General features: G+C 32.9%; 1 protein-coding gene across 1 annotated transcript in view; it reads right to left on the reverse strand.

Moving 5' to 3' along the window:
* ASCC3 (activating signal cointegrator 1 complex subunit 3) overlaps nt 1-24,248 on the reverse strand; it is a 353,465-nt gene that overhangs the window by 285,664 nt on the left and 43,553 nt on the right. The window contains exon 5 of the mRNA XM_042986876.1: nt 2,828-2,948. Coding sequence (XP_042842810.1) covers nt 2,828-2,948 — 121 coding nt within the window. The remainder of the gene's footprint in view (nt 1-2,827; nt 2,949-24,248) is intronic.

Raw genomic sequence — 24,248 nt, forward strand, 5'->3', positions numbered from 1 at the left:
GTGATAAGCACTGGGTGCTGTATTAAGTAGAATGTGAATAATACCATGTGAATAACACTATGTATTTATTATATAAATGAATGTTAAGGATTCTGTGTGTGAAACTAAATACCCTGGATGACACTCTAAGTGCTATGCTAATGTAATTAACATTTTAAACAAATGTAATAAGAAAACAGGTCTGCTTCATTAATAGCTTTTTTAAGCCTCAAAGAGAATATACTGGAATCCTGTAACACTGAACATAATAGGTAATTTTCAAAGTAAGTCATACAGCAGCAAAAGTTTAAATGTATAGTCTTCCTTGGTAGGTTCAGTTAACTTTAGAGCCTGAAAAGTAGAAATGAAATGAATAAGTTTACCAGTAATTCTATAAAATTTTACTGAAGAAGAATGTGGAAGCTTGTATCCTTTTAGAATGTAATCGTGACCAAAAAGATCTTGTGTAACTACTCAAAACACTGTCCTCAATAGCATAAGCTAACTTAATTTTTATTTTATGACACACCCTGGAGTAAACATTTCTTCACATCAGCCCTAAAAATAGAATTTAATTTACAACTATCCTTACCTTAGCAGTCAATCCACTTTACCCACCCACTTCTCACCTACATTTCCTGGTTATAATAAAAACAGAAGAGATAAAATGGGTGATGCGCATCTGGATTAAAAAGTTTTAAAAAAATCATTATGAAAACTAGAAAATGATAAATAGTAAGAAGCAACTTCTAAGACCACGATTTTGGAGGAATAAAGAAAAGGATGGGATGTGATGGTCATATTAAAGTAGCTTAATAAAGAATGCAAATATAATGTGGTAGTTTTTAAAGAATTTTGAAGGATCCTCAACACAAAATTAGATCAGAAGATACAAATGGATGAGAACGCTGATAAAGTAATAAGAGTCTGAAGAATCTTTTCTTCAAGAATATTTCCTTTCCATACCACCTCCCTCCCCGCAAATAAAGGAAAATATCTGTTTAAGGCATGTACACGAAAAACTCTATTGAAAAAAAAATCTGAAACATGCTGCTTGTCAGCTTCTTTACACTAGTCCTTAGACAAAGTTAAAGCCTACTAATACCCCACTTTTCTATAGTAAAATTACTACTCTTAGATAGTGGCAATAATAATGATCTAGCTTAGAATAAAAGAGTAAAAGCAGTATGAGAAAAGTAAATTATATTTCTGGGCAGATTGATGGTTCAAATATTTTTTTTTTAATAATTCAAATCTAGTATTTGTTTTTGGGTTCAAAACTATGTTGCTTCTAAAAAGTTATCCAAAGAGAATAAAATTTGTGTATAAATGTTATACAAAAATGAACATAATTAAACTGCAAGACAACACTAACTCATCACCTATAGTTCCAAAAAAAAAACAAAAAAACAAAAAAAAAAAACAAAAAAAAAACCACCACAGGTGAAGCTGGAATCATTTTGAACTTTCTGTTAAGTAAATTAGCACTATTAACAGGTGAGATCAATATGTATCCCTATATCAACACTTAGGAGGCTGACAAAATAAACAATAAATTGTCAGAATTTACACTGCAAGACTAGATATTTACATTCATTCCTTTCTTTCTGGCGGACACCCATTTTAAATGCTCTTAAACTCTGGTGGTTTCCAACAATGTGTGATAAATATCTTTAGCAGGTGGGAGAGCCTTCTTAGAGCAAGGCAGTTTGTAAGTGATAAAGTTAAAGAACAACGAAACCTGCATAAAGACAAAGTGGCTAAACTCAATTCTTCTAAGTTTCTAAAAATCTCAAGACAACTCCAGGAAACTACCAGTAATCAAAGTATAGGATAAGAAAGTCCCAAGAAATTTTGGATTTAAATCAAGGTTCTTTTCATAACTTCATTTTAGTGCCATACTCATATATGTGAGAAAAGATAACATAACTTACATTAAAAAATGATAAATGCCAATTCATTTGAAGAAGGGAGGGATGTCTAATTTTTTATGCCCAGGCACTTTTTAAAAATTCCAAACTATATATAAGGCTGGCAAAGAACATTTGGGTAAAAGTAAGAAATTCAGGTTTCCTGCTTATGACTTAAAATCTGAGTTCAGCATCAGTTGTATCATAGTAAGCAAAGCATTTTTTAAAATTATTTTGGCTTCCTCAACTACTCTAATTCTTCTGGGGCTTTTAAATACATGTGATACATGACAATATAAATATTCAATTTGCTGAGCATGATAACTGTATTGCAGTTTAGTAGGAGACTGCTATTGTTCTTAAATGTACGATGAAGATTTTACAGGTGAAATATTATGATGTCTGCAACTTCCAGGCCACTGTTCATCAAAAATGTTAAATGTAGGTGTTTGTTTATGTATATGTGAGTGAGTGCATGTGTAAAGAGGATAATAAGAGAAAGAAAGCAAAATGTTAACTGTCGAATCTACACAAAGGTATGCGAGTGTCCACTGTACATCCTTGTACTATCTAGGTTTGAAAGTTTTCAAAATAAAAAAGTTGGGAAGAAATTATAACACTACTTGGCCCACAGTTAATATCAAATGCAGTTGCTTAAAAAAAAAAAATGTATCTATTCAAACCTTCAGCAAAAAATAAAAAATAAAAAAATAAAAAAAACTGCCATACCTAAACAGAATAGAATCTCTACCATAACAGCCTATTTAGGGCGTTGTGGTATTTGTTTCATAATCTGCCATATCTAAAATCTACTTTAAAAAGTGGTATCGCTAAATTATATAATAGACCAAAAGATATTAATGTATAATTATATTAAAAAGATTTGCTAACCAATGAATCTTCCTTTAAATTGGAATTACCACTGAACACTTTCTTACCTTGAAGAGCCTGCAACTTATGATCATTTGAAGAATTAAGAAATCTATCCACAATTGTAATTCTGTTCTGGAGGAGTTTCTCAATAAGTTCAAGTCCATCAGGTCCCAGCAGTTCAAATAGCTTAAAAGAAGAATCAAAACAACTGTTACCTCAAATCACCTTTTTCAAGTTATTAATACCTTATTCAACAGAGGTATGAAGCCAAACTGCTAGAGCAAGAAGTACCCAAACAATACCTTGGAAAAAAATAGGAACTTATGAAAGAAAAGCAACTCTTCATATTGTTACATATCTTTCAGGTTTACAAAGTTAATATGCAATTACTAAAGCACATGATTCAATCTGTAAAAGTAATCATGATTATGATATATATGGTGTATAAATAATTATGACATATATATAACTAAATCACAGAATTATAAATCCTTACACTTGCCTTTCCTAGGTATAACCAAATGAAATTCCAAAATTAATTTGCTTTTTAATATTGTTCTGGTTTTGGCAAATAGAGTCCAGAGTATGAATTTTCTTCCAACTTACTACACATAACAGCTATCATTTTAGAGTTAAAGAACCATTAAAACGTTTTAATGATTCATGACACACCACATTTTTAATGCTTAATAGTTTTATTTTATTAAATTTATTTTATTAATGTTTAATTAATACTTTTTAAAATTTTATTTAATTTTGAGAGAGAGAGAGAGAGACAGAGCACGAGTTGGGGAGAGGCAGAGAGAGAGGGAGATACAGAATCTGAAGCAGGTTCCAGGCTCTGAGCTGTCAGCACAGAGCCCAACGCAGGGCTCAAACTCATGAACAGTGAGATCATGACCTGCGCCAAAGTTGGACGCTCAACCGACTGAGCCACCCAGGCACCCCTTAATTGATAATTTTTAATGCTTAATAAATCTGAAATCTAAAACACAGTTCCACAAAGTACTTTATGCAACTTTTTATAAAAAATTTCCATGTGTATCTCATGCAGAGCAGTTGCCAAAGATTAAGTTTATTCAAGTCAGAGAACCAGTTTTAGGATTAAGAAAGACTTTCAATCACATAATTATACAAAGTAACTGCTCCAGAAAGCCTTTCAATTTCTTCCAGTATGGTTCCAGGATGTTTTTTACTCCTGTCCAGAAATGTTATATCTAATTTTACATGTGAAGATTTTATATCAGCCAAATTCTAACTATTCTCAGAGATTCATTCCACACAAAATCATAATTAAAGTAGGAACTTATGTTAAGTATATATGAAATGCTAACTATTTAATAAATATTTTCTTTTTGCTGTTCATTTAACTGACATTATCTACATATAAGGCCCAGGCCCTAGTCCTAGAACCTCTACTTTTGGCCTAAACATCATGGAGTATACCGGGGCCCAATCACTCTCACCCTGGCTCATAAGGCACTAATTCCACACCAGGAGAGGCAAGCCAAGAAGGACTTAGGCTACTGCCTACCCCTTCCATCAGCACTCAGCTCTTAGAGCAAGGGTGTCAGTCAGAGATAAACTGTCCCTTGTCCCCACTCCTAGCTCCAGAGTTTGCCTCAAAGATTTTGTCTGGGGGAAGAACTAGGCTATAAAACAGAAAGGTCCCAATCTCTTCCAAAGGTATGGGCCTCATGTGCAACTTGGCAGAAAGCCGAAGCCTTAGGGTCCTCTCAAAAACAGCACAGATTGTGGTTAACTATAAGTAGAAGAGTCACAAATTGAACAACCAGGTTACAAAAGAGAACTAAGGAAGGACAAGGGGGGGAAGAGCCGATTCCTTCAAAGTGGCCACAAGTTTATTAGTTTGTGGAGCAATTTATGCCCCACGACATTTCTGTGACCAGAGCAATTATCTGGTAATTAGTAAAGTTTAATAGCTGGCTAGGTCACGGAAAGAAAAGCAGAGCGTCCTGCCAAAACTACTTTCATCTAGGATGACTGTGGATATACCCGAAAGTGTGCCTCCTTGAGGAACAATATCAGAAGCTAAAACACCGTGGGGTAAGGCTTAGAGGAATTGTCTGCACTAAAATATCCAGCTAGTCACCAAGCCAATAAACAAGCAAATAACAATTATAAACCCTGGCAGTGGTAGATTAGATGAAATAAACAAATTCCTAGAAAGACAAACTAGCAAATAGCAGACAATCTGAATAGATCTATAACAAGTGAAACACTGAATTAAAACAACCCACAAAGAAGTCTAAATGACTTCACTGGTGAGTCCATTCAAAAGACTTAATGCCAATTCTTCACAAATTCTTCCAAAAAACAGAACATCTCCCAGGTCTTACTCTAACTCCAAAACCAGACAAATATATTACAAGAAAACTACAGACCAATATCTCTTAGAAGTTGAGACACAAAAACCTCAATAAAATACTAGTAAACCACATCCAGCAATATAGAAAAGGAATTACACACCATGACGAAGTGATATGTACATCAGGAACATAAGACCAGTTCAACATAAGACAATCAATTGATGCATTACATTATATCAACACAATAAAAAACAAAAGTCACATGATCAGCTCAACAGATGCAGAAAAAGCATTTGAAAAATCCAATAGCCTTTCATGATAAAAACACTTAACAAAGTAGGAATATAGGTACTTTTACCACCCGATGAAGGGCATCTACGAAAAACCCATAGTGAACATCATACTTAATGGTGAAAACACTGGATACTTACCACTAAGAATAGAAACAAGACAACAAAGTTTGCACTTGTGACTTCTATTGAACACTGTGCTGGAGGTTCAAACCAGAGCAATTGGGCAAGAAAAAGAAATATAAGGTATTCAGATTAAAAGGAAAAAGTAAAACTTTCTATTCATAGATTGTCTATGTAGAAAATACTAAAGGATCCGCTAAAATACTATTCAAAGTAATAAACAAGTTTTCAAAAATCATAATAAAACCATTCAGTGAAGAAAGATGAGACTTTTCAATGAATGATGCTGAGACAACTGGCTAGTCATATGCAACAGAATGAAGTCAGACCCTTATACGATATACAAAAATTAACTCAAAGTGGATCAGTATTCTAAATGTAAGAGCTAAACATAAAATTCTTAGAGGAAAACAGAATAAGATCTTTATGGCCTCAGATTTGATAAAGGATTCTTAAATATGACACCAAAAGCAGGAGCAACAAAAGAAAACACAGATAATTTGGATTTTAGCAAAACAAAATTTGTCCCCTTCAAGGAAAAATGCAGAATGGGAGAAAATATTGGTAAATCATGTATCTGGTAAGAAACCTGTACCCAGAGTATATAAAGAACTCTTACTACCAACAAAAATACAACCAATTAAAAACTGAGCAGAAGATCTGAATTTATCCTAGGAAAATACAAAAAGGACCAATAAGCAGATGAAAAGATACTCAAAATCATTATGCATCAGGGAAATGCAAACTAAAACCACAAGAACCATTAAAAAAAAAAAAAAACTGGAAAGGAACAAGTGTTGGCAAGGATGTGGAGAAAACTGGAAACCCATACATTGTGGGAATATAAAATTGTACAGCCACTATGGAAAACATTTTTCCGATTCCTCACTAAGTTAAATATAGAATTACAACATGACCAATTGATTCCATTCCTAGGTATATACCCCCAAAGAAGTGAAAACAAACAAAAGTTTTGTCGTAACAAAAACTTTTATACATACATGGCTATTCACATAGCCAAAAGGTAGAAACAACCCAAATGTCCACCGACCAAAGCATGGATATACAAAATGTGGTATATCCATACAACAGATATTACTAAGCCATAAAAAAGAACGAATTAGTGTACAACATGGATAAATCTTAAAAACATTTTGCTAAGTGAAAGAAGCCAATCACAAAAGACCACATACACATGATTCCATTTACATGAAATGTCCAGAAGAGAGAAATCTCTAGAGACAGAAAGTAGATTAGTGGTTCTTTAGAGCCTGAGAAGAAGGTGGGAGGGAGTAGGAGGAGAGAAGCTAAAGGCTTAGGATTTCTTTTTGAGATAAGGAAAATGCTCTAACATGACTGTGGTGATGGCTGAACATATCAATGAATATACTAAAAACCACTGATTTATATACTTTAAATGGATGAATTGCATGGTATGTGAATTATATATCAATGAAGATATTTCATTGAATTATAAACCAAAATGGCTTAAACTAAATACTAAAAGTAACCAGAAAAAATTGCTTATGGTTGAAAGATAAAGACTGAATGCAATTTCCTTATTAAAATATTAAGTGAATGTTCTCAATTGCTGTTAGTTCAATTTAAGCCCCATGCTTAACGTTAAGAGTGATATTTTAAAACCAACAAATTCAAATTAAAAGATACTTCCATACTCCAAACAAACTATAGTAAGAAATGCTCTCTACATATAGCATGAAATGTCTTTCATAGTCTATCAACTCTCAAAGAATGTGTTAATTATTTTTTTAATGTTTTACTTATTTATTATTTATTTATTTATTTATTTATTTAATTTATTTTTAGAGAGAGCACAAACCAGGGAGGGCCAGAGAGAGAGGGAGGCAGAGAATCCCAAGCAGCCTCCACGCTGTCAGCGAAGAGCCCCATGCAGGGCTTGAACTCATGACCTGTGAGACCATGACCTGAGCTGAAATCAAAAGTCGGACACTTAACCGACTGAGCCTCCCAGGCACTCCAAGAATGTTAATTCTTAAACTGAGACCATTTCTTCCATAAGAAGATAACTTATCATGGTAGAGTTATCCTTACACATATTCTAAGCTACTTCAAGTTTACTTAATCTGAAATACAATATTCACACATGATAAATTAGAGATTCACAACTTTTTAGTTCACCATAATTTTAGGAAAACATCGGTATATTTGGAAGACAACTTGTAATGTAACATCTCAGGGGGAGGATCACCACAGCACAGAGCCATTTTCTTTTCTTTTCTTTTCTTTTCTTTTCTTTTCTTTTCTTTTCTTTTCTTTTCTTTTCTTTCTCTCTTTCTTTCTCTCTCTCTTTCAAGCCCATTATTTCTTAAAAATAACATACCTAAGACCTAGCAAAAGAGCTGTTTTGCTCTGAAGAGTAGGACTTCCATGACTTCCAAGATGAAGAATCCCCAGTAGAATTCTGAGATCAGCTGTTACCAAATTTAAAGTAATCCCCAAATTATGCTTTCCCTAACATTTGCCATTTTCATCCACAGTGAGAGCAGGTGCAGTTCTCATTCAAGATTTGCACTACAAACTAATTTGGCACTGAGTATGACTATTTGTAAAGGTACAGCTGTCTGGATCACTGCTCTATGCACTGACACAAGTTCCAGAAGCTATCAAATTGCAAAACAAAGAGGGAGGGAAAAGTTAGCCATGAGTACAGAAACAGACATCAACTACAAAGTTTAGAAAGAAACGAAAGAAAAGTAAAAAAAAAAAAAGAAAGAAAGGAAAGAAAAGAAAGAAAGTTTCACTACCCTGGCTATAAATTTAAGATATGAAATTTAAAGGAGACCACAAGAGTAATAGAGGTTGTTAAAGCCCTGGTAGAGGTTGTTAAAGCCATTATTGGGGTGCCTGGGTGGCTCAGTTGGTTAAGTGTCCAACTCTTGATTTCGGCTCAGGTTGTGATCTCACGGTTCATGAGATGGAGCTCAGCATTGGGTTCTGTGCTGACAGCATAGAGCCTGCTTCAGATTCTCTCTCTCCCTCTCTCTCTGCCCCTCCCCTGCTCTCACACACATACACACTCTTTCTCCCTCTCTCTCGAAATAAACATTTTTAAAACACATTATAATCAATGTATTATTATTATAAGGTATTTTAATAGATAAAGTTTCTCTTAGAATTCTCATTGTTTTATAAATCCATTTTCATTAAATTAAATTATTAAATTGAAGTAGTTCTTTATCAAAATCAAATAGAATGGAAAAAGTTAAAAAATCAACCAAGAGTCTACATTCCTAAGTGTCAAAAAAAATTATTTCAGAGTATGTACACACTAACTTTAAAATGGTATTACTTCCTTGTTTCTTATAATACTTTTAACAGATAAATATAGCTTGTTAATCTCTCAGAAAAAGTAATTCCCACTTTATCCCATATTCTGAATATCATTTTTGTTCCAAAAGGAACAATGGTACAATGGATGTTATATTCTCAACACAGTGTCAAGTGAATCACAAATGGTACATTATAAAAGCAAAAGATAATGATAAACGTTTGAATAATATACCATGGAAAATTATACTATAAACCCTATGAAAATTGAGAGAGAATGAGCTTAAATTAGAACTATAAATTTGTTCTCAAACTGCGATATGCAAAGATTTACTGAGTGTCTGTGAAACCACAGAATAAATATGATAAACATCCTTGGACTATCAGTTTACTCAAAGATTTAGAGAAAAAATACAACTTTGGTCATGTCAATATCCTGTCTGAACTCTGCTTCTCAGGTAAATAAAAACAAAACCAAAAAAGAACAATTATTTAGTTGCTAATTGCTTGAAAGCAAATAAAATTTTATTATTTATAAAAGGTTTGTCAGTTCCATTATGTTTCTATATAGTCAATATTAAAGAATTCATCAAAAGTCAAAACTAAGTCTATTTGGAGTTCTAAAAGACCTTTCAAAAGAAAGATCAACCATTCTACATATCAAATAGTCAATGCACATTCTGAAAAATGATTCAGGGATACAGAGTAGACATGGTATCTTGATGTGAGCGAACTATCTTTTTGTATAACAACATGGTTAAGTAGATTATGGGATTAATCTCAATACTGAGTTAAGCCACTAACGTTTTTCTACAAGGATGGGCCATGTCTCTGTCCTTTTCAAAATTTTATCAATGATATATAAAGTGAAGACATTAAATCAAATTTGCTAACGTGTTAATAAGTTGCATGGTAGAATCAAGATTATAAATTTTCTAAATTGTCTGATATATCTGGCAGGACCTAAGGGGAAGTAATGGAGGTAAATATAAAACCCCACAATTAGGGTAAAAAACAAAACAACAACAACAACAAAAACTCATGTGAATTTCTGTAAGATGGGTAAACCTGGTCCTACAAATAAATTCCTAAGAAAAATCCTGAAAGGATGGGTGAGGGGGGTGGTTACTTGTAAGGTCAGTATGAATAAAAAATGTAATGAAGGCGGGAAAAATTTATGTATTAATAGTAATATTTCAAAAATCTCATTTAGTGGGGCTCCTGGCTGGCTCAGTTGGTTAAGCACGCAACTCTTGATCTCCAGCAGTTCATTAGTTTGAGCCTTACGTAGGGCCTAGACATTACTTTAAAAAATCCCATTTAGCAACTCAAAGGCTATTACATTGATTAAACCATTTTTAGAGTGCTGAGTTCAATTTGAGTCATACTTTTTAAGAAGGTCACAATCAAAAAAATATTGTAGAACATGGAAAACAAATAAAAATAAGATATATCTATGCAAACTTTTTCAATAGCAAAATGAGTAGGGGAGGAGCAGAAAGAGAAGAGAAACAATCTCAAGCAGGCTCTGTGATGCCAGCACAGAGGCCAATGCAGGGCCCATACTCACAAACCTCGAATTCATGACCTTAACCAAAACACAGTCAGATGCTTAACTGACTGAACCACCCAGGCACCTCTATTTTCCATTCTGTTTGAAGAATACTAATTCATAGATTTGATAAAGAAAGTGAATTTTATTTTGACCCCATCTTCCTTATCATTCCACACTGCTAAATACTCCTTATACTTCTTTAAACACACTTTTCCTTTGATACCCTTGATACATCACTCTTTTGATGTGTCCTACCACTTAGAGCTACCTTCCTATCTCCATTTCAGGCCCACTTTGCCTATCAAATGTTGGAATTTCTTAAGGCTTAATCCTAGGCTTTCTCTCACTTTCACTCCATATTCTCTCCTTAGCTGTTCACATTTCTAAGCCCTTACATTCCTTAGCAAACATATGCTAAAAACTCTTAATTTTATATATCCTTCCCAGAACTCTACTCTGTGCACATACTACAGTTCTGGGAATGATGTATAAAATTATATCTAATTGCCCAGTTATCATCTCCACTTGGAGGTCTCAAGACCTCTCACAATTCTACATGTCCAAAACTATGTTTGGTTTTCTACCCTCTTCACCCTTTTCTAAGTGTTCACTATTTCCATGAATGGTATTACTGCCATCCTTCCAGTTATATAAGTGAAAAGGCTAAAATGCATCCATAACCACCTCTTTACCCCGCAACACCCACACCACTTCTGTCATCCAATCCACTATCAAGTCCTCTTGATCTCAACCACTAAACAGATTTCAAGTCTTTATGCTTATCTATTTTTAAGCTCCCAAACCTTTACTGCCTGTACCACTCAAAAGACTTCCTAAATGGTTTTTGCACATCTATCCAAAACACTCCAATCCATTCTCCACATAGCAACCACAGTAAATTATATGAAATGTAGGTCTGACTAATACATGCTACCTCCCCTCTACCCCTTGCCAACAAACTCTCCAGTGGCTCTCCATTGTTCTAAAAATGGAGTACTGAATTGAAATGCACATAGAACCAGAATTTCAAAATGTCACAAGTGCTAAACTATGATAAAAAAAAATACTGATGCATACTCAATCATATTGCTCTGACTAGAATTTTAATACCATTAATAAAGTTAAATATAACTTCTAAAGCAGCATCCTTTTTAACTCTCCATTTCTATGTATGTTTTATGTTGAACATAAGGCAGAATAGTATATGTATATACTTTAAATTAAATAACTACATTTATATCAAGGATGCATTATTAAAAGTGATTATTAGAAGGTATGATCAAAAAAGTTTGGAGACCAGTGCTTTAAAGTATCATTCTGTTATGAAAGTTTTTCACAATGTAACAGTTTTCTAATCTAGGTATGTCTTAATTACTACCTATGTTTCATAATACTTTCTCTGAAAAGGTTATTAAATGAATGGTGTTTCTGAAAATCGCTGGTGTTTTATAGAACTCAAGGAATACAAAATATGTATAATCCACTGATACCATCACTGCTCATTTGTTACAACTTTTTTAAGTGCATTCTAAATTAGCAACCCCATCATTATTTCATATTATTCCTTGTCAGTCGGTTTAATTTAATAATCTAAAAATTTATGAATGCTAGTCTAACATAGTAGTTTAGCATAGGAGAAAGTCAGCCAGGCCTCAAATCTTTAGCCTAATGCTCAAGAGTTTTAGGACCTCAGACATCCTCTCTGAGCTTCCTATGTTCTCATTTGTATAGCAGGAATAAGAGTACACTCCCATCCTTTGCAGGGATGTGATGTGAAATAAATAATACATGTAAATGTTTTTGACACAATGCCTTCCATATAGTTAATGTTAGGTGTTTAATATTATTAAAATAAATGAATCATAAAGAGAGAAATAAAAGTATAAAAATAATTTGAATCACAATAATATTGATAACAATACCTAACACTTGTATACTATTTGTGTCCCAAGCAAGGTATGAAGTGCTTTACAAATAAAACATATATTTTCAGGACGCCTGGGTGGCTCAGTCCGTTAAGCATCCAACTCTTGGTTTAAATTCAGGTCATGATCTCACGGTTTGTGAAATCGAGCCCCGCATTGGCCTCTTCATTGGCATCTCAGAGCCTGTTTGGGATTCTCTCTCTCTCCCTCTCTGCCTCCCCTGCTTGTATTCTCTCTCTCTCTCTCTCTCTCTCAAAATAAATAAACATTAAAAAAAATTAAAGCATATATTTCCCCTGTATCTGAAGAAGTATTTAATAAATTTTTGCTAATTATATACAACACTGATATATTTATCACTTAAAAACAATCATAATAGGAAATAATTAAATGAAAACACTACAAACATATCTAAAAATCAACTACTGTTAAGAAATAAATGAACACAACAAATATTAAAAACATCTGATATGCATATTTATGTCAACATGTTTTTAAGAAAGTATGCTCATGATTGTAATATGTGCATACACATATCCTAACTTTAATTTCTACTGTGAAACTGTTCTTGGTTCAATTGTGAAGTTAAACACAATATATTGTGGTGCTCTGTAAAAAACAGCATTAAGTTTGAAACAATGCTTCAATCAATAATTGGTCAGATCACAGCTTCCTTAATCTTCCTGCCAACGACCAGTAGGTCTCTACTTCAATCTGCTACATATTAGAGCCAGATCATTCTTCCTCATAGTCATCTTTTACATACACTTTTTCAAAAAACTACAATGTGGTCATCTACGCATTTGGAAGGGACATTAGAGGATAACTAAACAAAGCTCTCGTAAAAGCAATGATTAGTAATGGGAAGAAGAATAGGAGGACAGTTGAGAACATGGGCTTACATTCAGAGAGAACTAACTTTAGTTATCAGTTCTGTCAATTCCTAGCTATAGGACTACTGGCAACTTTCTTAAGCTCCTGAGCGTTAGCTTTCTCATCTGTTAAAAGAAATCAGCACGGTATTTGGCAATAAACGCTCAATACTTATTGCTGTTAACTGACAATTATTTCCTAGCTGATGAACATCCAGCATACATCTGCCAGCAACAAACTATCTTATAAGATAATTCATGCCACTGCTAGCAAACACACTATCAAAAAATCTCTTCTGGGGCGCCTGGGTGGCTCAGTCGTTTGAGCGTCCGACTTTGGCTCAGGTCATGATCTTGCGGTCTGTGAGTTCAAGCCCCGTGTCGGGCTCTGTGCTGATAGCTCAGAGCCTGGAGCCTGTTTCAGATTCTGTGTCTCCCTCTCTCTCTGACCCTCCCCCGTTCATGCTCTGTCTCTCTCTGTCTCAAAAATAAATAAAAACATTAAAAAAAATTTAAAAAAAAATCTTTTCTTATATTGAGCCCAATCAGCCTCTCTATTCTTTCATCTATCATTCTAGCTGTGTTCTCTGGGTTACAGAGAATGATCTTAGTAACATTCTATAAGACAGCCTTTCAAATATCTAAAGATAAAGCAAAGTACTAGTCACATTTTACCCACAGGTCCTTTCTTTCCCAGGTAAATATACATCAATTCCTTACTATTAGTCATATAACTTGGTTTCTACATAATTCTTTATCCACGTTCCTTTACAAACGTACCTTTTATTGAAACTTTAAAAAAAACAGCATCATAAACCAAAACTGAACATAATATTTCAAATATAATTTTATCAGGGCAGATCACAGAGATTACAAGAATTTTGAACTAGATGTTCAACTTTTCTGAACATAGCCGAAGTCAGTCACAACATCACACTATTAACTCAAACTGAATGTGTAGCCAAAACATTTGGTTTTAGGTTTTTACCACATGAATTCCTAGTAGTCCAAGCTTTCCATATCCTGTATTTTTTATAATTAGTAAAGGCAGAATTCAAATGGATTGCTTATAAAGTTCACTTTCTTCCTGCTTCTTCTTTTTAGTCTTTTGATAGCTTTGTAAATCCATATTTGGGCATCTGTCATATCAGTAAACACTACCCTGAACCTAAGTTCAATTAAAACTATGCTTTTATGCAAATTATCAATTAAAGTGCTGAGGATAGGGCAAATGTAAAAAGAATAAAGAATAAGAAAAAGAAATAAAGAACTGATCCCAAATTGTTAATGGACCAATATTTATGATAAAGGTTTTCAATAAACTATTAATGCCACCTAACTGTATTAATCACTGACATTTCTCTATCTTGTTTGTCTAGTTTAGATACTTCCCTAATATTGTAGCCACTAACCACATGATATCTTTTTTTTTTTAATTTTTTAATGTTTATTTATTTTTGAGAGAGAGAGAGTGAGCATGAGTGGGTGAGGGGCAGAGAGAGAAGGAGATACAAAATCTGAAGCAGACTCCAGGCTCCGAGCTGCCAGCACAGAGCCTGATGCAGGGTTTGAACCCAATAACCATGAGATCATGACCTGAGCTGAAGTCCAATGCTTAGCCGACTGAATCACCCAGGCATCCCACATCGTATCTTTACATTCTAAATAATTATAAATTTAAAATACAATTTATCAGTCCTATTAGCCATACTTCAAGAGACTCAACAGCCACAAGTGACGAGTGGCTACCATGTTGGAGAGCAAACAGAATATTTCAATCATTGCAAAAAGAAAGCACTGGCTTAGAAGATATTTTGATTCTACTGTAAAATGGTCAGGTGAGTGCTAGATAGACTATATTTACATACCATAATTTATGTCTAGTTGTATCATATTGACTACCAAATTAGATTTTTTAAAGTCCATGGTTTTACATCAGTTTATATTTGTGTTGTACATTTTACAAGTTTTAGCAAATGCATAATGACTATATGACATTTCTACCATTAATAGTTTCATACAGAATAGATCCACTTCCCCGTGCTCCACCAATTCATCTCTTTCTCCCTTCCCAACCCCTAGCAACCACTGATCTGGCTATCTTCAGAGTTTCCCTTCTTCCAGTATGTCATATAGTTACAATCATACAATATGTAGCCTTTTATGAAAGAAAACAGCAGCTACTTACAAAAGAGAACAGCAGCTAACCCACAGAAATTAAAAATTTGTTTGAGCCTCTAAATGACCAGATTTATAAAATGGAGGAACTGGGTGAAATATTACTCTTTAAGTAAGCTTATTTCTTTGTGTATCAAGAGAAAAGGAACATTTTTCATAGAAAGCAATACCTATGATTGCTCATATACACATTTAATATTTGTATGAAAATTATTTATTACATTTCATATAGGCTGGTAATATGCAAACAATGTTTAGCCTCTTCCTTATTGGTACAGGCAATAAAAATCACAACATTGATTAGGGGTCCTTTCTGTTTCAGGGATTTGCAAGGCACTAAATTCTCTACATAGAAGTTCAATCCCCAAGAATAGTATATCACACATAACTTTTTCTATGTATCAACTGATATACAAAATGCATAAGCAACAAAGATAAGAGAACCACTACTCATATAAAACTAGAGACAGGGCTAAAAGTAGTAAAATAGAGCAAATATTTACAATAATATAAGCAGTGTGTTCCTGGCTTGGGGTTTTTGTTTTTTCCCAGAATCATCATAATACTTATACAGGCTATATATATATAGTTGTTATTCTTATTAAAACAACATAACAATGATGATCAATTTTCCTTTACCTTGAACGAAATCAACATTTCAACTTTAACCCTAAATAGAAATAACAATTGAATAAGTTTTTATTGGTCACTGAATTTAGTTACTCTACTGTTTTCAATTTGTATATTGTTCTTAAATAGCTAAAACCTTAAATAGTTTGCCACAATAAAAAATATGATGATCCTATAAGGATAACAAGTTATTTCTCCTTTAAAAAAAAAAAACAAAAACAAAAAAAACAACAACAAAAACGCTACATACACTAAAATAGATTTTACTTTTAAACTTCTTAAAATTACCTTGAAAAAAATCTCTTCTCCTTCATGCTTAAGATAGGAAGGAGACTACCTTCTGAAAGAACAAGTATTAGCAATTAAGATGAATAAGAAACAGTGACACAAAATTCATGCTTTAAAGTGCCTCTTCTAGTAAAACAGAAAAACAGAAAAGACACATTTCAAACTTAAAAGCAAGAAAAATATCTCCTTGGGCCAAACATTAAGCAAAAAAGGCAAAGCATTAGGAAGAGATGACGTAACAAGCTGGGTTCCAGTTCTGGACAGCATGGCCAGGAGTTTGGCTCCTGGGATAGTCTAAATGGGATAGTCTAAATGAGAAATGCCCCATGCAACATGGAAGCTAGGCTTAGCTGAAGCCAGCACAAGGGAATAGGGCTGTGCTGTTCATGAGAGGGGCTGAAAATAACTACTACCAAAATGGCACTCGGGGCCACAGCTACTGCAAAAATCTTAAGACAGGGAGTAGGGGGGATACAGGGAGAGAAATTATAAATTGGCATCAGCATAAGAATTAAAATTCCAAAACATATGAAGAAATTTTATCCTAAAAACAATAGGCAACAAAATCAACAAGGAACTTAAAGTCATTCCAGAAGACCTTAAATGTGACGAGGACTTTACAATAAGTAATACTATGAAGCTCCGAGATCAACAGAGCAGATGCTTCCATTAAAAAGAATTTATGAAACAAAAGAGGGTATATTGATGTTCTATTCTTTTTGCTTAATTTTTCTGTAAGCTTAAAACTTGGTCTTTAAAAAGTCCATTATTTTTTTTTAAAAGATGATATAGGATTCAAGGAAAAAAAAAAGAATTATATGCCTATTATCAAAGTGACTATTCTCTTAATGTTGATAAATATTTGCAAAGTTGAATGATTATCCTACTTGTGGTTTAAACGAAAACTACCTTTTAAAAATGCCTTACATATATAAACGAATCTTTGTGAAGAAAACAAGTAATAAAAAGATCAATATGAGATCATTTTCTATCAGCATTAGTCATCAGGTTATAAAATACACATCTCTTTTGGAATTTTTCACTGGGATCTCTCATTGTTCAAATACAATAAAATGTCCTTGAGATCCCCTTATATTTTTAGAATGTTTCAAATATTATCATGATTGTTACTGATAGCATAAGAAAACAAGTAGCTGTAAACAGATTATAAATTTTAAAGAAACCCATTTCCATTGTGAAACAAATACATCTGTTATAACTGGGTGTAACTAGAAAGTCACGGAGCTTGTCCCAACCCTCATGTATCTAAAGGTTGGAAAACTGACACCTCTTATTGTTTAAAACTAATACATGCTATATTAATAAGAGACAAAGCATATGTGGGGAGAAAAACAAAGAGAAGAACAACAAACCCAAGAGTGGTTCTCTGAAAACAAAACTAACATTCCCCTAATAATAAAGAGAAAATAGAGAAAAGGCAGATAGAAAGAAAGGGACAATACAACTAAAAACCAATGTAAACATCTTTTTTTTTTAAATAAAAGACATTATAAATAACTTTAGAGCTAAAAGCTTGAGTACTCACATAAAATGGCTAGTTCCATAAAATATATATATAATTTTTAAACTTGATTTAACTAATAAAAAATCTGAATAAGCCAACTACTGTAAAATGTGAATTGCTAATTAAAGTCTGCCCTCCAAAAAGACAACAGGCCAGAGAAAGAGATAATCATTTCTTATAGAAACTGTTTGCAAACAGAAAAAGAAAGCTCCAGAAGTTTATTTTATGAAGTAAGGTATTAAAACAGCATAATTTACAAATCCTCTAGTCAGACTGGGATTCTAAACATACCAGGAGGATGGGAAAAACCATATAATGCACCAGTGCCCATGTAATAAAGCCTCAAGAAAAAAAGGAGGCATTCACATTCTCATAAATGAAAGTAAATCCAGGTGTTTTCTTTCTTAATTATACTCTCATTTTAAAAATTAAGGATGTATCTGCATCTCCACTGTATGTACTAAACAGCATACATTATATATTATAGTAAGTACAGTATCTAAAGAAAAACTATATTTAATTTAGAGAACATCTTCTTTTGAGATAATAAGCTATTTTAGATTTGTATGTCAAATGAAAAAGGTGTGCATATTAAAAACTAAGAATAATGAAATATGATAAAACAAAATGTTAAAAGTGAAGCAACTGAAAAAAGCTTTGAATTAACAGTCCATGTGGAATTGAGTATTAGAATAATTACATAAAGCAGAGTGTGTTAATAACACTGTAAATTATTCTTAGTTTGTGGCATAAAAGATTATTAAATATTCATACACTCCAAAATAAAATCTTAAATACATAAAAAAGGCCATGAAAATTAGGACAGCATTTATTTAGAATTTATTTTTCTCTCAAGAAAAATGTATTACGCAAATTGTTGTTGCATTGCAGAGAATTAGATTAATTATGTTTTCAGAATAACTAATATTCATTATTTACAGGTACTTAATCTAACACAGAGCTAAAACCAAGGTCACTTATAACTTAATTAAAACTACTTGAAATGTGAACCTATTTATTCCTCACATGCTATAATTAATTAGATGTGTGTAAGGTTACAGTTAGGTACCACTGTATATTTAATAGCTTACTTTACATTTTCATGGCAAATTGATAGCCTGATCCTTAGAAAACACGCTGATTTTAATTTCCTTAAACAAATTTACAGCCATTATGTATGTGTATATATGTGTGCAAACGTGTATATATAAAGCTGAACAATTTAATGTATTAAATATTAAATATTCAAGTGAATACTCAGAGCAATTTCTAAATCTATAGTCATTTATGTTTATAAGCTGACAACTGAAATATCTAAAATGTTTTTATTAATCTCAAATATTATTTGAACAGAAATTTATCCTTTATTTTACTAATAAAATGCATTATCTTACTTATTTCCCATATCAATATATTATAGATATCTCTCAGTATATAAAATGTATGTGCTCTCCCAAATTAGTCATAATACTATTCACTATACCAAACATAATTTGCTTGTCTATTTCTGCTTTTTTAACGTTTACTTATTTTTGAGAGAGAGAAAGAGAGTGGGCGGGGAAGGGGCATACAGGGGAACACAGAATCCAAAGCAAGATCCAGGGTCTGAGCTGTCAGCACAGAGTCCAGTGCGGGGCTCAAACTCATGAACCATGAGATCATGACCTGAACCTGGACACTTAACCAACTGAGCCACCCAGGCACCTCATCCCTTTTTTTAATGTTTATTTATGTTTGAAAGAGAGAGAGCATGCGAGAGAGCAGGGAGGGGCAAAAGCTAAGGAGACAGAGGATCTAAAGCAGGCTCTGTGCTGACAGCAGACAGCCAGATGTGGGCTCGATCTCACAAACCACGAGATCATGACCTGAGCCCAAAGTTGGATGCTTAACTGACCCAGCCATCTGGGAGCTCCATTTCCCTTTTAAATACAAGGTAATGAGAGTGGGTTGATTAAACTTTGTTAGATTTCTTTTTGTCTCCTAAAACCTAAGAGTATTTGACACACATTAGACAATTAATGAATGAATGAATGCATACTCAAACAGTGCCAAACAGAAAATAAGAGAGCAAGTATGAAACTTGGCAAAATGTCTCACTTTGAGTAACCATTCCAATGAAGAGCAAAATGGTTTGAAATCTGTTACTGCCACAGATTATAAACAGCGAGTATTTAAAAGTCTTCACTGTGAGTTTAACTACAAGTTGCTAACAAGTGGGGATAGAGTTTTGCCCAACAGGGGGACATTCATTCACCTACAATAGGTTTTTGTTTTGTGTTTTTAACTAAAACAAATGGATTTTTGACATCATTGTTTTCTTATTGGAGTAATATATACATTTAAAACCTAAACGTGGCCAAAAAATAAAGCAGGAAATAGCCACTGGTTAAGAAAAAACAATTTTTTTTCTTTAAACAAATGCAGCTGCTAAACCGGATTTTCCTATCTGGAATTAACAGTATTCCTGGTTACGAGGATATAAATTTATATTTACCGATTTTATCATGTCACAGTCATTCTAACATCTAACATCATTCTAACAACTGTAGCCATACGTAGAGGAACAAAAGAAACACACAACCAAGATAATACAAAATATACCTAGTGCCTTCCCAGTATAGATTATGTAACTCAACAGACATAATAGGTGAAATACTTCACTTATCTTGAGCTTTCCTCAATTTTACATTCAGCTCAAAGTAGAACAAATGATTCTTGATTTTTCCTCATGAAAATTTCACCATTTATCAAGTGAACATAGGAAGGAAAAACCTAAAATAGTAAACAATGTGGAAGTGACAAGAACCCTTGGGAGAAAATGGCTATATCATTTTAGAGTATGCAATATGGACATATTTAGATATGTGTCCGTAAATCAAATACAGAGAAAAGAGACATCTTATCCAAATAACATTCTATAAAAACCAGTGAGGCTAAAAATGAAAAAAAAAGTTCAAAAACATGGGAGGTTCAATCATGTCTTAGGGACTGCCTTTCTAAGCAGTCTAACACCAAAGGAAGATTCCTATGTAAAAAGATGAATAGATTTGCCTACCTGAACACTTAAAACATCTGTAAAAATGTTTTTAATCTCATTATAAATTTTCTTATAAATAAAAAAAATAGCTTCATCAAATTAAAACTTGGCAATTCTCACAAGAAAAGAGTAAGAGGCCTCCAAGTATATGAAAAAAAATGTAACCTCAGTTGTAATACAAAATGTAGTTAAATACTGAGATACCATTTTCTATTAAACAGGCAAGAATTTTAAGTATAATCACTACTATCTCTGAGAAATAATGAAGAAAAACACAAGTACCAGAGAAAGGCAAAATTCCCTTATTTTAAAAAAGAAAACAAAAAAGATAAAAATGATGGATTGTGAAAACTACTTAACTGTAAGCTTAAAATTCACACATGGTAATGTAACAACAAAAAAGAACAGGATTCAGTAAACAAAGTCATGACAAAATAGTCTTAATTCATTTTCCTGTGAGATTATTAGGTTAACCGTTTATAGACTGGCAAAGTAGCTGAAAGTAATATCCTTTAAGACAAGATGATGAAAGCATTCTACAAGTCAATACTGGTATATCTATGGAGCACTGAACAACTGTATGCAAAGTTGATAATGGATTAATGTCAACATAGAGAAAAACTGAAAGAGTTTTATATTTAAAAGAAAAAAAGGTAAGGAAGAGAAAATGTAACTGCTGTCATATGTCTAAAACAGTCATATAAAAGAGTAGACACCCACAATTTTGTTGCCTCACTGTACAAATTCAGGACGAAATGGCAGATACAACAGAAATGGAATGAGTTCAACAAAACAAGGAAATTATGAAAGAATTATTCAAGAAAAGGACAGGATGCCTTTTGAAAAATATAAAATCTTCATTAGAATAAGTAGACCTCATCATACTGGCACCATCATTTTGATGGAACACTAGATCCACAAATACTACATGGGGTGGAAAAATTCTATGACTCTAAAGATTCTCTATGTCTTAAAATAATAATTTCACCCAGTGACAGCTCTCTGTTCAAAGTTGGTTGGAGGAAGGGCTTTTCTGTTCACTGGTGGAAAGACTATAGAAAAAGTAACACATAGTTGGTCCTCATAACTGAAAAGACACTATTTCATTTCCAACCTGGTTGATATCAGTGTCCTTCTTACTGTTCAGCAGTGCTAAAGCTACCAAGAAGAATGTACAACATCAAATAGATGAAAAATCTTTTCATGAAGCATTAATGGTATCATTCAGCACAATAAAATTTTAAATCCTGTGTTCTAGGTACCAAAACCATCAGTATATCCTCCTTGTTAAATTGTAGTATATACATTAAATCAGTGGTTCTCAAAGTGTGGTCTGAAATCTCTAAGATCCTTTTAAGAGGTCCATGGAGTCAAAATTATTATTAAAAATAAATAACATTATTATTTAATGTAATAAATTTAATATTAGTATAATAGTTTATTAAAATATTATTTTCCCTCCTTCATTCTCATCCTCCCATGAGTATAATAAAGTGAGTTGAGTTTTGCAGAGGCTACATAATGTACATCAGAACAGACTGAATACAGAAGCACATATGGGAATCTAGTTGTCCTCTATTAAGCTAGACATTGAAATAATTTGGTAAAATGTAACACAGTGCCATTCTTCAAACTTGTATGTTTTTATTTTAGAAAAGTTTTTTCATAAACATGTTACTTATATTAATACAACAGATTAAGTATTATTATTAATATAAGAGATTTTTCTTATATTAATAGATTTAGTATTAATTTATAATACTTATTAAGTCATTTAATGTATTAATAATACATTCTAATATATCGATAGAACATATTGATAAACAACATAAAGAAAAGTTCTAAGAGGTCCTCAGTAATTTTTAAGAGTGTAAAGGAGTTTTGAGAACAAAATATTCCCAAGAACCACTGTATTAATCCATGCTAATTATTCTACACCAAAATTTCAAAGAATGTTGGAATCATTTATACTGCAAATACATATTAAAAAAATATATATAATTTATATATATAATATAAAACTCATAATAATAACTCCTATTCCTTGGGATCAGGCACATGTCTGGAACAGGGTTAAATTCAGAAATGAACTTGCATGGGTCAAGTAACACCATCTGCAAAGAGTCAAGAGATAATGCTAACAGCAAATGTCAAATCACAAATGCTATAAAGACTAAGCCCCATATGCACAAAAGCAAACTATGATCATATCAATACAACTCAAAATTCACTTTTCCTAAGAACTGATTACACAATAACTCTATCAATATTTACATCAGCATTGATAACTCTGCAAATAGCATTTAATATTCAAAGAGTACCAAAAGATATGTATACTCTGATACATCTTTAATAGGTGTCCAATATTCTCAAGTGTTTTTCTATTAACATCTTTTCTATTTTATCCAGGACTGATAATCAGAACCCACTTCAAAAAATTAATTAAAAAGATTTTCTTTAGGATTAGTAAGACTTACAAAAGCAAAATAGAAAAAAAAGTTGTAAAAATAATTATCTGAATTAAGACCTAGCCTTTAAGCTATTTTATTACTTGAAACATCTCTACAAGGTATAGATAAAATTTTATATGCTGATCTATAGTGTATACACTCTAATAAAACTTTGATATGCATAAATTTATGATGCTCATTAATATGAAAGACAAGAAACTAACATTTGAGAGCCTATAATCTGTGAAACATTACGCTAAGTACTTCATATATATTATCTCACAATTCCCCAAAGCAAAATTTCTAAGAAAATATTTTACAAATAGCTGACATTCATAAAGGCTTAGGAATCTGCCTATGGTCAACCACAAGTAAGCAAACAGGGACAGAATTTGACCCAGCTTTGTAAGAAAAGAAATTCATTCAAAGAGTCTGATCAGTCAGTGGCCTTCTCTTCAAAGAATCTGATGGCATACTAGATGGAACAGCAGGCCTAGGCTCAGAAAAAGTCCCCAAATTTCTACCAATATCTTGCTTTATGACTTTAGGAAACACATGGGCCTCAGTTTTGCTTTGTTTCGTTTTCCACCTTTACACAGAGGATTCTACCGCTACCATGCAGGACTATGAAGAAACTGGTTATGTCAAAAGAGACAGCCTGGTCCAGGTCCACACATAATTGGCACTGAAAACGTAGTAGACTTGCTGTTACTACTTTTTAAAGGTAAAGTCTCTGTTGAAAGTTCATTATATGATCCCACTAGGACTAAACCTATTGCTGCAATTCTGGTTATGGAACATCAACAACAGGAAGATATCTGTACCAATCAGGTTGAGTCCTCATGAAGAAAATAACATGGAACATTCAAGTCTTATTTACTTCTGATGGCTAAAATGCTAAAATGCTAATGGCTAAAATAAATATTTTAAAGGGACACCTGGGTGGCTTAGTCAGTTAAGCATCTGGCTCCTGA

Source organism: Panthera tigris, chromosome B2 (assembly GCF_018350195.1).
Source record: "Panthera tigris isolate Pti1 chromosome B2, P.tigris_Pti1_mat1.1, whole genome shotgun sequence".
In the NCBI taxonomy this organism is placed as follows: Eukaryota; Metazoa; Chordata; class Mammalia; order Carnivora; family Felidae; genus Panthera; species Panthera tigris.